The 16,427-nt window shown below is 38.2% G+C and overlaps 1 protein-coding gene across 1 annotated transcript in view; it reads left to right on the top strand.

Annotated features, from left to right (window-relative positions):
* C8H11orf80 (chromosome 8 C11orf80 homolog) overlaps positions 1 to 16,427 on the top strand; it is a 101,317-nt gene that overhangs the window by 37,214 nt on the left and 47,676 nt on the right. The window contains exon 4 of the mRNA XM_046015571.1: positions 12,826 to 12,935. Coding sequence (XP_045871527.1) covers positions 12,826 to 12,935 — 110 coding nt within the window. The remainder of the gene's footprint in view (positions 1 to 12,825; positions 12,936 to 16,427) is intronic.

The raw sequence follows: 16,427 nt of genomic DNA, 5'->3' as shown, positions 1-16,427 counted from the left end.
CCATTGCAGGATCTCACTTTTCATTTTATTGTTATGTTTTATTAATCTCTTTGGGTCTGTGACAGTTTCTCAGTCTTCCTATTTTTTCATGACCTTGATACTTTTTTTTTTTTTTAAGATTTTTTATTTTATTTATTTGACAGAGAGATCACAAGTAGGCAGAGAGGCAGGCAGAGAGAGAGGAGGAAGCAGGCTCCCTGCGGAGCAGAGAGCCCGACGCGGGGCTCGATCCCAGGACCCTGAGATCATGACCTGAGCGGAAGGCAGCGGCTTAATCCACTGAGCCACCCAGGCGCCCCATGACCTTGATACTTTTGAAGAGTATTTGTCAGGTATTTTTTAGAATGTCTTGCAGTTTGAGATTGTGTGATATTTTCTTATATTAGGTTGAGGTTATGCATTGTTGGGAACAATACCACAGAGATGATGTATTCATTTCATTGTATTATATGAAGAAACTAATGATGTTGAGGTCTTTTTGTTAGTAAAATTAACCTTGGTCATTTAGTTAAAACCACATTGAGAGATTGCCTTACACCAGTTAGGATGGCCAAAATTAACAAGACAGTGAAAAACAAGTGTTGGAGAGGATGTGGAGAAAGGGGAACCCTCTTACACTGTTGGTGGGAATGCAAGTTGGTACAGCCACTTTGGAGAACAATGTTGGGATTCCTTAAGAAATTAAAAATAGAGCTACCCTATGACCCTGCAATTGCACTATTGGGTATTCACCCCAAAGATGCAGATGTAGTGAACAGAAGGGCCATCTGTACCCCAATGTTCATAGCAACAATGGCCACAGTTGCCAAACTGTGGAAAGAACCAAGATGCCCTTCAACAGACAAATGGATAAAGAAGATATAGTCCATATATACAATGGAATATTATGCCTCCATTAGAAAGGATGAATACCCAACTTTTGTATCAACATGGACAGGACTGGAAGAGATTATGCTGAGTGAAATAAGTCAAGCAGAGAGAGTTAATTATTATATGGTTTCACTTATCTGTGGATCATAAGGAATAACACAGAGGACATTGGGAGATGGAGAGGAGAAGCGAGTTGGGGAAAATTGGAGGGGGAGACAAACCATGAGAGACTGTGGACTCTGAGAAACAAACTGAGGATTTTGGAGGGGAGAGGGGAGGGGTTGGATGAGCCTGGTGGTGGGTATTATGGAGGGCACATATTGCATGGAGCACTGGGTGTGGTGTGTAAACAATAAATTTTGGAACACTGAAAAAAATTTTAAAAAGAGGGGCACCTAGGTGACTCAGTTGATTGTGCCGCTGCCTTCGGCTCAAGTCATGGTCCCAGGTTCCTGGGATCTAGTCCTGCATCAGGCTCTCTGCTCATCAGGGAGCCTGCTTTCCCCCTCTTTCTCTGCCTGCCTCTCTGCCTACTTGTGATCTCTCTCTCTGTCAAATAAATAAATAAAATCTTTTATAAAAAAAAGAAGAAAGAAAAATATCTTTTGTATTTACCCACTTATATATTTATGGCGTTCTTCATTTCTTCCTTTCCATTTGGTTTTCTTCTTCAGCCTAAAGAACATCCTTTAGCATTTCTTACAGTCAAGTCTTCTACCAACAAGTTATTTAATCTTCTGTTTATCTTAAAATGTCTTTATCTTGGGGGTGCCTTGGTGGCTCCGTCAGTTAAGCATCTGTCTTTGGCTGTTTATGACCTTAGGGTCCTGGGATCGAACCCTGCATCCAGGCTCCCTGCTCAGTGGGGAGTCTGCTTCTCCCTTTCCTTCTGCCTCTCTCTCAGCTCATGCTCTCTCCCTTTCAAAGAAATAAGTAAGGGGTGCCTGGGTGGCTCAGTCATTAAGCGTCTGCCTTCAGCTCAGGTCATGATCCTGGGGTCCTGGGATCAAGCCCCACATCGGGTTCCCTGCTCAGCAGGAAGCCTGCTTCTCCCTCTCCTACTCCCCCCCGCTTGTGTTCCTGCCCTCGCTATCTCTTTCTCTGTCAAATAAATAAAATCTTTAAAAAAAAAGAAAAAAGGAATAAGTACAATCTTTTAAAAAAACCCCGAAAAATTAAAATGTCTTTATCTTACCATTATTTTAAAAAGGTATTTCAGTGGATTTGAAATTCTAGTTTGACAGTATTTTAAAAGAGTTCCAAGTTCCATTGGGGCGCCTGGGTGGCTCAGTGGGTTGGGGCCTCTGCCTTTGGCTCAGGTCATGATCCCAGGGTCCTGGGATTGAGCCCCACATCGGGGGCTTGGCGGGAAGCCTGCTTCCCCCTCCCTCTCTGCCTGCCTCTCTGCCTACTTGTGATCTCTGTCTGTGGGATGGATAAATAAAATCTTTAAAAAAAAAAAAAAAGATGTTCTATTGTCTCAGGGATTCCATTGTTTCTCAGAAGAAGTCAGCTGTAATTCATATTATAGTTTCTCTGTGTGTAATATGTGCTTTTTCCCCAGCTTGTTTCAAGATTCTCTACTTTTTTTTAATTAATCACTTTGTCCATTATGTACTTAGGTGTGATTTTATTTACATTCATCCTACTTGGGGTTTGCTGAGCTTTTCACATCTTAATAGTTTTCATCAAATTAAAAAAATTTATCCATGATTTTTTCATATTTTTCCTGTCCCATTCCACTTTTTTTTCCTTCTAGAACTCACATTATAAGTTGTGACTGGTTGGTGTTGTTCTGTGGGTCTCTAAGATTCTATTCATTTTTCTTGAGTCCCTTTTCCTCTACTGTTTAGATTGGGTAATTTTTGTTCTTTGTCTTCAATAATTTCCCTGATTCTTCTTCCATATCTAATCTATTAAACTGTCCAGAAAATTCTTCATTTCAGTTATTAAACTTTACAGTTGTAGAATTTCCATTTGATTCTTCTTTTACAGTGTACATTTTTCTGCTGATATTTCCTATCAGTTGACTAATTTAAACTACCTTTATGCCTTTGAACATATTTATAATAGTTTGTGCTTTAAAGTCTCTCCTAAATGTAGTAATTATTATAGGCTTGGTTTTTTATGGCTTTTTTTCTTTTAAGTTACTTTTTTTTTTTTGCATGTCTAGTAAATCATTGTTTTATATTGGGTAACGTGTTCATATTTTATATTCAGTTTTATGTCCGAAGAGCGTTGATTTTTGTTCTAGCAGGCTAAATACCTTAACCCTGTGTTGGCTTGTTTTTGTACATTTTATAGAGTTGGTATGTAGAAACCCAAGTCATTTTCCAAACTCTTCTAACTTGATACCATACAACCTCCAGATTATCTTTTCTGTGGATCTTGTTGAGGCTTGTTTTTTTATTTTGTTTTGTTTTTTAGGGTAGATCAAGAGCAGATTTCCATCTACAAAGTGTTTTTTTTTTTTTTTTTCCTACTAAAGCCTTACTTTTTTTGTCCTCTTAGCTGGATACCATCAGTTTTATCAAGGTCTCTCCATTCTGGTTAGACCTGAAAGCCAACATTTTCTAGCACTGCTTGACCATTCTTGTTCCATTCTCAACACCATTGCAGTTGTTCTCTGGGAAATTTTCTACAGTCTCACTGGTACATGAATAGCCCACCTTTTGGCCAAGGACTCATGGGGAGCTCCCACACAGACTTTGAATACCCACTTCTTCATAGGTCCCTCCCCTCCAGTGCCCTGCCTTGTAGAATCCAGGTACTTTGGCAATTCTGAACTCTGTTCTGTGTCTCCTCATCTTACTGGAACCACTGTATTCAGCTTGGGCTCTAGGTCCCTGCTCAGTGGACAAGAAAATTTCCATAGGCAGACATCCAGTGCAATCATAAGTTTACCTCAGGAATTTCCCTTCTGTCAGGGATAACAGTCTTGTGCTCACTCTTATCCAGAGCCTGAAAACAACTGACTCATATGTTTTATCCAGTTTTATAGTAGCTTTTGGTGGGAGGGCTGATTTGGCACCTGTTATTTCATCATTGCTGGATAGAGAAGTTCCAGTATATTGTTTCGATGTTTATTCCCATTGCCACACGATTGAACTTTTGCTACTTCATCTTTAACAGTTGAAGAGTTACGTGAAGAGATAGTTTGGTATTGTTGATGATATAATTCTTTTGTCCTTATCCCCACAGTATCTCAGCAAAAAGGTGCAAAAATTTTTAAAGATTTTGTTTATTTGAGAGAAAGAGAGAACATGAACAGGGGGGACGGGCAGAGGGAGAGGAAGAAGCAGACTCCCCACTGAGCAGGATGCCTGATGTGGGGCTCCATTCCTGGACCCTGGGATCATGACCTTAGTCGAAGGCAGATGCTTAACAGCCTGAGCCACCCAGGGGCCCCAAAAAGTGCAAATTTAAAATAATTTTTGAGTGGACATGCTGGTTTATTTAGTTTATTTTGTTCTTTCACCAAGAGCTTGTAGAACATAATATTTAAAGCTGCTCATTCTTTAATGATAGTTTGATTTTCTTAAAAGTCCAGATTCAAAGTTACTTTTTTTTCTGGTCTTTGACAATAATACTTAATTATTTTCTGGCATGTAGTATTGCCGATAAGTCTAACTCATGTATCTGGGTGATTTCCTTCTCTTTTGTAGTGTTTAGGGTTTTCTCTTTATCTTTGTTATTCTGGGTTTCAATGTGATATATTCAGTTGTGTGATTTTTGTGCCTATTTTTTTTTAAAGAAATTTATCATGCTTGGCATTTGGTAAATTTATTCAAACAGAACTTACATCTGTCTTTGTTATAATTCTCAGTTATTTATTCTAGACCTATATTTTAAATCAAATTTTTTAGTATTTTAAAAAATCTATCTTTAATGTCCTTAGGGATGTGCCTATTTTGGACATTTCATATAAATGATATAATACAATATGTAAACTTTTGTGTCTATTTTCTCTCTCTCTCTCTTTTTTTCTTAAGATTTATTTATTTATTTATTTGACAAAGAGATATAGCCAGAGAGAACAAGCTGGAGGGATGGCAGAGAGAGAAGGAGAAGCAGGCTTCTCCCTGAGCATGGAGCCCAATGGGGGGTTTGATCCCAGGACCCTGGGATCAAGACCTAAGCCAAAAGCAGACACTTAACCAATTGCGCCGCCCAGGCACCCTTTGTCTGGGTTCTTTCATTAAGCATTATGTTTTCCAGATTTATCCATGTTATAGCATGTAATAGGACTTAATTTATTTTTATGGTTAAAGATATTACATATTTTGTTAATCTGTATTTCTGATAGACACTCAGGTTGTTTTACCTTTGCCTACTATGAATCATGCTGAAGAGTCAAGTAGAATGGAACTAGAGGCTAGTATGCTAAGTTAAATAAGTCAGTTAGAGAAAGATAATTATCATATGATCTCACTGATAAGAAGAATTTGAGAAACGAGACAGGATCATAGGGGAAGGGAGGGAAAAAATGAAACAAGATGCAACCAGAGAGGGAGACAAACCACAAGAGACTCTCAATCTCAGGAAACAAACTGAGGGTTGCTAGAGGGAAGTGGGGTAGGAGGGATGGGATGGCTGAGTGATGGACATTGGGGAGGGTATGTGCCATGGTGAGTGCTATGAATTGTGTAAGAGTGATGAATCACAGACCTGTACCCCTGAAACAAATAATACATTATATGTTAATTTAAAAAAAAGATTCAAGTACTACCTTCTTTTAAATGTGTTCTTTTATAGTTACTAATCTGCTTTCCATAACATTTTTTTAAATATTTTATTTATTTGACAGAGAGAAATCACAAGTAGGCAGAGAGGCAGGCAGAGAGAGAGGAGGAAGCAGGCTCCCTGCGGAGCAGAGAGCTGGACGTGGGGCTCCATCCCAGGACCCTGGGATCATGACCTGAGCCAAAGGCAGAGGCTTTAACCCACTGAGCCACCCAGGCGCCCCTCCATAACATTTTCATTTCAAATACTGTATCTTTAATTCCCAAGATTTCTAACAGGGTTTTTCCTCCCTTAAACTTTCTGTTTAATCAATGGCAGTATATTCTTCTTTGAAAATTTTTTTTATTTGAGTATAGTTGACACACAGTGATACATAAATTTCAGGTATACAGCATAGTGATTCAGCATCTGTATATGTTATGCTATGCTCAACACAAGTGTAGCTACCATCTGTCACCATACAACACTATTACAACATCATTGACTATATTCCCGCTGTACCTCTTATTCCCATAACCTATTCATTCCATAATGAGAAGCCTATCACTGTTATTCCCCATTCCCCATTTTACCCATCTCTTATCCCACTCCCCTCTAACAACCATCAGTTTGTTTTCTGTTATTTATAGGTCTGATTCTTTTGTTTGCTTGTTTATTGATTTGTTTTGTTTTTTAGATTCCAGTTATGAGTGAAATTTATATGGTATTTGTCTTTCTCAGTCTAACTTATTTCACTTAGAGTACCATCCATGTGGTCCCAAATGAACCCAGTTTTTACAGCTGTGTGATATTCCTGTGTGTGTGTGTGTGTGTGTGTGTGTGTGTGTGTACACACCACATCTTTATTCATTTGTCTTTTAGTGGACACTTGGGTTGCTTCCATATCTTGACCATTGTAAATAATGCTGCAGTAAACATAGGGGTGCATACGTCTTTTTGAATTAGTTTTTTCCTTTTTGTTTATGTAAATGCCCAGTAGTGGAATTACTGGATCATATGGTAGTTCTATTTTTAATTTGTTGAGGAAACTCCATACTGTTTTCAACAGTGGATATACCAATTTACTTTCCCACAAACAGTGCATGACAGTTCCTTTTTGTACATATTCCTGCCACATTAATTCTTATTTTTCATTTGAACCATTCAAAAGTATAAGGTGATATCTTATTTTGGTTTTGATTTGCATTTCTGTGATGATGAGTGATGCTGAACATCTTTTCATGTGTCTATTGGCCATCTGTATGTCTTTTTCTGGAGAAATGTCTATTCAGATCATCTGCCCATTTTTTTTTAAATATTTATTTATTTGACACAGAGAGATCACAAGTAGACAGAGAGGCAGGCAGAGAGAGAAGAAAGGGGGAAGCAGGCTCCCCACTGAGCAGAAAGCCCGATGTGGGGCTTGATCCCAGAACCCTGAGATCATGACCTGAGCCAAAGGCAGAGGCTTAACCCACTGAGCCATCCAGGCGCCCCTCATCTGCCCATTTTTAATTGGATTATTTGTGGGGTTTTGGTGGTGGTCTTTATTTGGATATCAGCCCCTTATCAGTCATATCATTTGTACATATCTCCTTTCATTTGGTAGGATGCCTATTTCATTTTTATATTTTTAATTTAAATTCTAGTTAAAATAGGTTGCCTTTTGGTTCGTTGATAGTTTCCTTTTCAGATTCTTTTTGTTAATTCTGTTTCCTCATGTGTAAGTTTTACTAGTTGATATGTGTCACATTTTTCATGGTATTGATCTTTGTTCATTGGTAATTTTTAGTTAAGAGTTAATTGTCCATCATCTATTTGTTTTGAATACGTCCTGCATTGATAGGCTTCCAGTAGGAGGTTCTCTGTTGCTGAGCCCTAATCTTGCAGGAGTGTGTGTGTGTGTGTGTGTGTGTGTGTTTAAATTTTGTATGTGTATGTTTAAATTTTGTATATGTATGTTTAAATTTTGCTTGAGTGGCAAGATAGAAAGCTCTGGCATCTTAATAGATTATATCATTCTGAGTCTTGTTTCCACTTCTATGACGTAGCTGTTAAGGCCCTCAATCTGCATCATTGATGCTGCTGCTAGCATCACTTGACTTTAACCAACTCTCTAGTAGGCAGGGGACAAATCTCTGGCCTTTGTTCATATTTTGGTTCCTTGTTTAGATCTCCTATGTGACCTGTGCGGATCTTGGCCTGTGTGGATCTTGTTCTTAAACGTGTGGGCTGTTGCAGTATTAGCCCCATTTTTTCCCTCTAGTCCAAGCCCCACATATGGTGTGCATATTTGGTCCTTTCCTGCCATTGTAGATTCTTTCTCTTTTCCTTTCTGAAAATGAGGAAAATATACCTTTCCATTTCTGGTCTATAAAGATTTCTCTCTTTTTCTCACCATGACTATGTATTTATAAGTTGTAGACATACTTGTTTTAATAGGTGATGGGGATTAAGGAGTGCACTTGTGACAGGCACTGAGTGGTGTATGGAAGTGTTGAATCACTATTATTGTACACCTGAGACTAATATTACACTGTATATTAATTAAATATACTCTAAATTTAAAACTTAAAAATTTGTTTTATCATTTTATGTGTTTGAATAGGAAGATGCAGTTTTAACATATACTCAACTTATCTTGAAATAGAAGTTTTGTTTCAATATTAATATTAGTTTTATTTATAATAATAACATTTATTTATAATAATAATTTATAATAGTATTAGTTTTATTGTTCTGGTTTTCACATTTAACTCTAGTCACTCCATCTGGATTTTGATTTATGTGTGGGTGTGAAGTGAGGCAATTGAAATTGATTTCCCTCAAATCTCTACATATTTCATTTGAATTGTTGTTATGATTTCTGGAGTACTTAGTTATTTTTTTTATTTTTTTTAAAGATTTTATTTATTTATTTGACAGGTAGAGATCATAAGTAGGCAGAGAGGCAGGCAGAGAGAGAGGGGGAAGCAGGCTCCCTGCTGAGCAGAGAGCCTGATGAGGGGCTCGATCCCATGACCCTGAGATCATGACCTGAGCCTAAGGCAGAGGCTTTAACCCACTGAGCCACTCAGGTGTCCCGGAGTACTTAGATATTGACAAGACTTTTTCTCACATATCTGCCTCTTTTCCCTGTTCTTCACTGTATCGGTACTTCAAAGACAAGGCAGGATTCAGGAACAAATTTTTTCTTATTTTACAGAAAAGTAATTTAATTACAGTAAAAAAAGGGGGTCACCTAAGGTCAGAAAGTTGGTCAGTGGTAAAACTGAAGATTGATACAAGTCATCTTGGTTCAGTGCCAAGTTCACTTAATTTCAGTGTAGCATAACCTAGTTGCTATAATATCCCATGTTATGACTGAATTATATTTGAAAAACAATGGCAAGAAAAATACTACCCATTAAGATTGATAGCTAGGTCCTGGTAATGTTCATACTTTTTGAGATGTTTAAAGCTTTATTAGATATGTAGTATGAATGTTGTAGGAGAAAGTTGTACTATTAGGATGTATTTTGTTATTGGGTTTTTAAAGTTGAATTCTTGTATAATATCAGCATTGTCAACCTCATTTACAAGGTAGAGCTTGTATAGTTCTTTATTCATCTGTAGTTATTTATTATAATAGTACTATAGAAGGGCAATAAGGGATGGCATTTATAAAATGGGATATTTGGTTTTTTTTTTTCCTTTATAGTATGAGTGCCAGGGTACAAAAAAGAAGAACATGGATGCAAATTTTGATGATGCAGGACCCACTGGTGCTTTGTGGAAAGATGGTTCTAAGTCTACATATGTAAATACACCAAGTGGTTAACTTATGAATTAAATTAGCAAGAATTTGCTTTACTTTGTTAGAGAATGCCTTTACTTTGTTAAAGACTGGCACAAATCCAGTATGTTGTTAACAAACATACTTTCATCCATTCTGAGTTTATCTTTATGTATGGTGTAAGAGAACGGTCGAGTTTCATTCTTTTCTACACAGCTGTCCAATTTTCTGAGCACCATTTATTGAAGAGACTGTCTTTTTTCCTGTTTTGTTGAAGATTATTTGACCAGAGTTAAGGGTCCATATCTGGTCTCTCTACTCTGTTCCATTGGTCTGTGTGTCTGTTTTTTTTTTTTGTTTTTTTTTTTTAAGATTTTATTTATTTATTTGACAGACAGAGATCACAAGTAGGCAGAGAGAGAGAGAGAGAGAGAGGGGGGAAGCAGGCTTCCCGCGGAGCAGAGAGCCTGACGCGGGGCTCGATCCCAGGACCCTGGGACCATGACCTGAGCTGAAGGCAGAGGCTTCAACCCACTGAGCCACCCAGGTGCCCCTGTGTGTCTGTTTTTGTGCCAGTACCATGTGGTCTTGGTGATCACAGCTTTGTAATACAATTTGAAATCAGGTAATGTTTTGCCCCTAGTTTGTTTTTCTTTTTCAACATTTCCTTGGTGATTCGGGGTCTTTTCTGGTCCCATAAAATTTTAGGATTGTTTGTTCCAGTGCTTTGAAAAATGCCGATGGTGTTTTGATCAGGATGGCGTTGAAAGCATAGATTGCTCTGGGCAGCATAGACATTTTAACAATGTTTATTCTTCGATCCATGAACATGGAATGTTTTTCCATCTTTTTGTGTCTTCTTCAATTTTTTTCATGAGTGTTCTGTAGTTCCTCAAGTATGGATCCTTTACGTCTTTGGTTAAGTTTATTCCAAGGTATCTTATGATTTTTCTTTTTTTTTTTCTTTTTTTTTTAAGATTTTATTTATTTATTGGTATCTTATGATTTTTGATGCTATTGTAAATGGAATCAATTCTCTAATTTCCCTTTCTACAGTGTCATTGTTAGTGTATAAGAAAGCAACTGATTTCTGTGCATTGATTTTGTATCCTGCCACAATACGAATTGCTGTATAAGTTCTAGTAATTTGGGGGTGGAGTCTTTGGGTTTTCCACATAAAGTATCATGTCATCTGCGAAAAGAGAGAGTTTGACTTCTTCTTTGCCAATTTGAATACCTTTTATTTCTTTTTGTTGTCTGTTGTTGCTAGGACTTCTAGTACTATGTTGAATAATAGTGGTGAGAGTGGGCATCCTTGTTGTGTTCCTGATCTCAGTGGGAAGGCTCTCAACGTTTCCCCATTGAGCATGATATTCACTGTGGGTTTTTCACAGATGGATTTTATGAAGTCGAGAAATGTTCCTCTATCCCTATACTCTGAAGAGTTTTAATCAGGAAAGGATGCTGTAGTTTGTCAAATACTTTTTCTGCATTAATTGAGAGGACCATGTGGTTCTTCTCTGTTCTCTTATTAATTTGTTCTATCACAGTGATTGATTTGTGAATGTTGGACCATCCTTGCATCCCAGGGATAAATACCACCTGGTCATGGTGGATAACCTTTTTAATGTGCTGTTGGATCCTGTTACCTAGGATCTTGTTGAGAATCTTGGCATCCATATTCATCAGGGATATTGGTCTGAAATTCTCCTTTATGAGGGGGTCTTTGCCTGGTTTGGGGATCAAGGTAATGCTGGCTTTGTAGAAAGAGGCTGGAACTTTTTCTTCTGTTTCTGTTTTTTAAAACAGCTTCAGGAGAATATGTATTATTTCTTCTTTGACTGTTTGGTAGAATTTCCCAGGGAATCCAGCAGGTCCTTAACTCTTGTATTTTGGGAGGTTTTTGATCACTGCTTCAATCTTGTTACTAGTTATTGGTCTATTTAGGTTGTCAATTTCTTCCTGTTTCAGTCTTGGAAGTTTATAGGTTTCCAGGAATGCATCCATTTCTTCTAGATTGCTTAACTTATTGGCATATAGCTGTTGTTAATAATTTCTGATGATTGTTTCTATTTCCTTTGTGTTAGTTGTGGTCTCTCCCTTTTCATTCATAATTTTTGTTTATTTTGGTCCTCTCTTTTTTCTTTTGGATTAGTTTGGCCAGTGGTTTATCAATCTTATTAATTCTTTCAAAGAACCAGCTTCTAGTTTCGTTGATGTGTTCTACTGTATCTCTGGTTTCTAACTCATTGATCTCTGCTTTAATCTTAATTATTTCCCTTCTTGTGCGTGGAGTAGGCTTAAGAAGATGTGGTCTATATATACGATGGAGTATTACTCAGCCATCAGAAGGGATGAATACCCAACTTTTGCATCAACATGGATGGGACTGGAGGAGATTATGCTGAGTGAAATAAGTCAAGCAGAGAAAGTCAATTATCATATGGTTTTCCTTATTTGTGGAACATAAGGAATAACATAGAAGGCATTAAGAGAAGGAAAGGAAAAGTGAAGGGGTGGTGGATTGGAAGAGGAGATGAGCCTTGAGAGACTGTGGACTCTGAGAAACAAACTGAGGGTTTTAGAGAGGAGGGGGATGGGAGGATGGGTGAGCCTGGTGGTGGGTATTAAGGAGGGCACATATTGCATGGAGCACTGGGTATTATATGTAAACAATAAATCTTGAAACACTTCATCAAAAACTAATGAAGTGTTGTATGGTAACTAACAAAACACAATAAAAAATACTATATTAGGTAAATGCTTGAGACGTTATTCTTGAATTTTTCTGCTTTCACTTCTTAATTAGCTCACTTACTAAGTTTGAGTTTATTAAAAAATGAGTTAATTTATGGGCCCAGCATGCTTCCGCTGTGCAACTCTGCTAATAATGAGTTAATTTATTAAAAAATACAAGAATATAAGCTAGAGGGGTGCCTGGGTGATGCAGTTGTTAAGTGCCTGCCTTAGGCTCAGGTCATGATCCTAGGGCCCTGGGATCAAGCCCTACATTGAGCTCCCTGCTCATTGGGAAACCTGCTTCTTCTTCTCCTTCTCCCACTCCCCCTGCTCGTGTTCCCTCTCTCGCTGTCTCTCTCTCTCTGTCAAATAAATAAATAAAATCTTTAAAAAAAAAAAAGAATATAAGCTAGAGCTATCAGCTTTGAAGATTTCTGGCTTTGCACATGACCTTGTGGAAATTAACTGAAAATACAAATTGATTTAGCAAATGTGAAAAATTGAAAACATGAGATTAAATGTCTTAACCCCATAAAGTAATTCTAAATGTTCAAGCAATTTGCTGATGCATAGCCATTTCCAGTCATATTTTGAATTTTGCAGATAATCTTTTCATCAGGGAAATGCCTTCTTGGCTCATCAGTTTAATAAACAATTCCAGAAATTCTGGTGCTTTTCCAAACTGCTTTTTCTTTTTGTCGCCATTTCTTCTCACACAGAAATACAATCTCTACTGCCTGGATTCTCTGCAAAACTGAATTGGACCTCAGAGCAAGCCAGCTATTCTCAGGACATATCAGGGGTGACACCCTTCCAGATGATTTTTGAGGCAAGTTTTGTTGTGGTTCTATAAATTACTGATGTCTTAATTCTTATTTTTCTACAAATCCAGTAAAGCCTAGGTCCATCACAGTTTCAAGTTGAAATAAGGCATTGGTTCCCAGACTTCTCTGTGCAGATGTTGAAACACTCAGTAGCTTCCAAAATACTGGTATTTCTGTCCCACTTCAAGAGGCTGTGATTTAACTGTTCTAGGGTGCAGTATTAGTTTGCTCATTTGGCCATTAAAAAAAAAAAAATACTACGGATTGGGTGGCTAAAAAATAGAGACTTATGTCCTCATACTTTTGGAGGCTAGAAGTTTTTTGTTTGTTTGTTTTTTAGATTTTTTATTCATTTTCTACAGAGAGAGAGAGAGATCACAAGTAGGCAGAGAGACAGGGGGAAGCAGGCTCCCTGCTGAGCAGAGAGCCCGATGCGGGGCTCGATCCCAGGACCCTGAGATCATGACCTGAGCCAAAGGCAGAGCCTTAACCCACTGAGCCACCCAGGTGCCCCTGGAGGGTAGAAGTTTTAAGATTAAAGTGGCTTGTCATTGTTTCCTCACATGGCCTTTCCTCTGTACGCGAAGAGAGAATTACTCCTGTGTCTTTCTCTTCTATAAGGACACCTGTCTGATACATTAGGGCTCCATGTTTATGACCTCACTTAACCTTAATTATGTTTTTAAGGCTCTATCTCCAACTATAGTCACATGGGGGGCTGGGCTTCAATGTGTGAATTTTGGGAGATACAATTTAGTCCATACTGATGGGGCCTGGGCTTTGGAATATTTTTGAAATCCCAGATGAGAAAAAATTCCAGATGATTCCTAATGTGCAGATAAATTTGAGAGCCACTGAAACAAGCCATTATTTGAATTTGGATCTCCTGAAAAAGAAAATAAAAATGGATTCTCAGTGCAGATGCTATTTGGATACATTTTTATTAAGTTGGCTTAAAGATCTTTATTGATTTATTTGAAGCTCAGATTTATGAGGGTGACCGTTGAGTTCTCCATTCTCTTTAACAAATCTCTGATCCCCTATCTTTCTTTCCTTTGAGTTTGTGGAGTCATAAAGAATTGGAATTTTTTTTTTAAGATTTTATTTAGGGGCACCTGGGTGCCCTTGGGTGGCACAGCACCTGGGTGGCTCAGCCAGTTAAGCATCTGCCTTTAGCTCAGATTGAAATCTGCTTCTCCTACTCCCTCTGCTGCTCCTCCTGCTTGTGCCCTCTCTCTGTCAAATAAATAAAATCTTAAAAAAGAGAGAGGTTTGACAAAGCACAAGCCAGGGTGGGAGGATGCGGGATTGGGCTGAGGGAGAGGGAGAAGCCTCCCCACTGAACAGGGAGCCCAATGAAGGGCTTGATCCCAGGGGTCTGAGATCAGGACCTGAGCCAAAGGCAGTTACTTAACTGACTGAGCCACTCAGGAGCCCCAGAACTAGAGTACTTTAAACATTCTCCCCAGAAACATTTGGGAAGCCTTTCTTTGTATTTGGACAATTATATGCTCCTTCTTAAAGGAAATGGGTGCAGTATTGCGACAATAGATATCTCTGGCTGTGCCTTATCTTCTTTAGGGGAATGATGGTTAAACAATCTAGAGCAATTAATGGTTAGTCGACTCTGAAACTATTAATTTCAAGTAGCAATAAAAAAAGCTGATTTCAATGAACCAAGGAAAGCAGTTCTAGAAAAGGAGATCATGTGTTTTAACCAGTTTAAACAAAAAATAACTTTTATAACTAACATTTATATATATTATTTAAGCCTCCTGACAGTTTGTGAAGTGGATAGAATAGGGATTATCCCTCCATTTTACAGATGCAAGAACCCTGAGATTCAGAGAGTTCAACTGATTTACCCAAGGTCATTTGAAAGTTAAGTGACAGAATTAGAATTTGAACCAAAGTCTTACTCATTTTAATCAGGTCTGTTTAAATATTTATTCACACTCATTCAGGAGCCTGTGTTTGCTCAAGTTGGCCTCACTGTGCTAGATGTTGAAGGTACAGAGTCCCAAGACACATTACTTGATAAAGGAAAAGATAAAAAAGCAAACAAATAATTATAAATACAGTGTAATATGTATCATATGTATGTATCAAAAGATTTTCTGGGTATAAGAGATTCAGAGACTGAAAGAATAGGAAGTTGTCTTCAGACTTACGGAGTTTGTCTTATTGCAAAAGCAGTGTTTCCCTCAGGAAAATCAAAGAGCATTTAAAACACAGATAATTTGACTTAATCGTGGTAGCCACTGTTAACATCTTGGTATGCATCTTTTCATGCAAGAGTGAGGCATTTCAGTGTCAGGTTTTTAGAAGAGTACAATTCCAAACTAGGCCATGGAAATAGGTAGCTGGAAATGCGTGGATGTCAAGGTCATTGGAGTTGAAGAGGTCAGGAAATTGTGAGACTTAAGTTGTTCCTTAGACAGGCCATCAGCTTGGATGTGGAAGTCAGCCCAGTTGATGGCAGGCCTTTTTTTTTTTTTTAAAATATATATTCTTATTTATTTATTTATTTATTTGACAGAGAAATCACAAGTAGGGAGAGAGAGGCAGGCAGAGAGAGAGGGGGAAGCAGGCTCCCCACTGAGCAGAGAGCCCAATGCGGGGCTCGATCCCAGGACCCTGAGATCATGACCTGAGCAGAAGGCAGAAGCTCAACCCACTGAGCTTTCCCGGCGCCCTTGATGGCAGGCTTAAAATGCTGAGGAAACGTGAGCTCAGTGCCTACAGTCAGCTGGCAATGGATGAAAAGTGGCAAAAAGCAGTCTGACCTCAGAGGAGCAGGAACGAGAGTTCCCTGAAAGCATTTGTTCCATTACATCTCATTGTCTCTGGTACTGTGCAGTTATTTAAAAGATACTTGAAGAGAGTGAGAAGAGAAGAAGGGGGAAATTGTGAACAAATCCATCATATATACCTCAAACAGGGAGAAGAGTCAGGTAGCAAGGTTCACAGTGGAAGCTAGCAAATGGAGACATCCATGAAAAAGCAGTAATAAATGATCCACTGCTCTGGGCATGTGAGGAGAGCCAATCCCAGGGAATACTGAAGAGAACGTCATTTAGGAGAGATGCAAGGTCTTGTGTTTATGCTGAGTCAGTCCTGCATCTTGGGATCCATTCGGCTGGGTAACATGTCCCTCCAAAACCAATTTGATTTTACAAGATCTTCTTGAAAGCTTTATCCATTTTTATATTATTTCTGCTATAATACTAAGTGATAAAATTGGTAGAGGTACACGTGTATTTCAAACATATCTTCATGTTTATCTATCTCTATTTCTCTATATACATATTTAACTAGAGACAGGACGAGACAGAAGCACAGATTTACTTTCTTCTAGACAGTCATATAGGGCCTATGACAACCTGAGTTCAGTTTGAAACTATAAAACAGCTTTGATATTATCTGTGATATAATTAGATTTGTATCTAAAGGTGAAGGCTGGAACATATGATTCAGTAATCGTTTCTGCTGCCCAG

Source organism: Meles meles, chromosome 8 (genome assembly GCF_922984935.1).
Source record: "Meles meles chromosome 8, mMelMel3.1 paternal haplotype, whole genome shotgun sequence".
NCBI lineage: Eukaryota > Metazoa > Chordata > Mammalia > Carnivora > Mustelidae > Meles > Meles meles.
The sequence above is the reverse complement of the archived record's forward strand: the minus strand, read 5'-3'. Positions and strand labels throughout refer to the sequence as shown.